The sequence below is a fragment of the Prionailurus viverrinus genome, chromosome B4 (assembly GCF_022837055.1).
Source record: "Prionailurus viverrinus isolate Anna chromosome B4, UM_Priviv_1.0, whole genome shotgun sequence".
Taxonomy (NCBI): Eukaryota; Metazoa; Chordata; class Mammalia; order Carnivora; family Felidae; genus Prionailurus; species Prionailurus viverrinus.
The window spans coordinates 114,518,930-114,520,315 of record NC_062567.1 but is presented as its reverse complement, the minus strand read 5'-3'; the positions used below and the strand labels follow the sequence as shown (position 1 = coordinate 114,520,315).

Here is a 1,386-nt window from a genome sequence, read left to right as displayed (position 1 = left end):
AAAAAGACAAGACATAACAAGTGTTGGTGAGGATGTGAAGAAGAGGGAAACCTTGTGCACCGTTGGTGGGAATATAAATATGATGCAGCCATTATGGAACACAGTCTGGAGGATCCTCAAAAAACTAAAGATAGAACTACCATATAGTCATTCTCTTTTCCTCCCTGGCTGCTTGAAGCTCAGCCACCATCAAGAAGGACACAGTACCTATCTGGGCCAGGAAGTTCATGACCAACCAACTACTTCAGAGGAAGCAACTGCTCATTGATGTTCTTCACCCTGGAAAGGCAACAGTACTTAAGACAGAAATTCAGGGAAAACTAGCCAGAACGGACAAGACCACACCAGATGCCATCTTTGTATTTGGATTCAGAACCCATTTTGGTGGTGGCGAGACAACTGGCTTTGGCATGATTTATGGTTCCTTGGATGATGCACAGAAAAATGAACCCAAACATAGACTTGCAAGACATGGCCTGTGTGAGAAGAAAAAGACCTCCAGAAAACAGGGAAAGGACCATAAGAACAGAATGAAGAAGTCAGGGTGACTGCAGAAGCCAATGTTGGTATGGGCAACAAATGAGCCGGAGATTGGAAAACAGAAGGAATAAAGGTTCTGCAGTGACTTTATCTGTGGTGATGGTGCATATTTTTCATGAGAGGATTAATCAGCTAAGAACTTAAAAATATATATGGGGCGCCTGGGTGGCTCAGTCGGTTAAGCACCTGACTTTGGCTCAGGTCATGATCTCATGGTTCAGATAGTAAGTTTGAGCCCCACATCAGGCTCTGTGCTGACAGCTCAGAGCCTGGAGCCTGCTTTGAATTCTGTGCCTCCTTCTCTCTCTGCCCCTCCCCTGCTCTCTCTCTCTCTCTCTCAAAAATAAATAAACATTAAAAAAAAAAAAGAAAGAACTTAAAAAAAATAGAACTACCATATGATCCAGCAATTCCACTCTGGGTATTTATCTGAAGAAAATGAAAACACTACCTTGAAAAGATATATGTACCCCCATGTGCATTACAGCATTATTTATAATAGCCAGGATATGAAAACAACCCAAATGTCCATCAGTGGAAGAATGAAAAAGAAAATACAGTGTGTATGTCTGTGTGTGTGTATATATGTATACATACAGTTATACACACATATATACACATATACCTACACTTACACACACACACACACACACACACACACACGCACGCACACACACATGGTTCAGCCATAAAAACAATCCTGCCATTTGCAACAACAGGAATGGACCTTGAGGGCATTATGATAAGTGAAATAAGTCAGGAAGAGAAAGGTAAGTATATACCTACATACCATATGATCTCACTTATATATAGAATTAAAAACAAAATCAACCTGAGAGTTACAGA

General features: G+C 40.9%; 1 protein-coding gene across 1 annotated transcript; it reads left to right on the top strand.

The window, feature by feature from the left end:
- The first annotated feature begins 227 nt into the window (after positions 1-227).
- LOC125170770 (40S ribosomal protein S24-like) lies at positions 228-548 on the top strand. Its single transcript, XM_047867520.1, has one exon. It carries the CDS (start codon positions 228-230, stop codon positions 546-548), a length of 321 nt encoding a protein of 106 aa, XP_047723476.1.
- Positions 549-1,386: the final 838 nt, after the last annotated feature.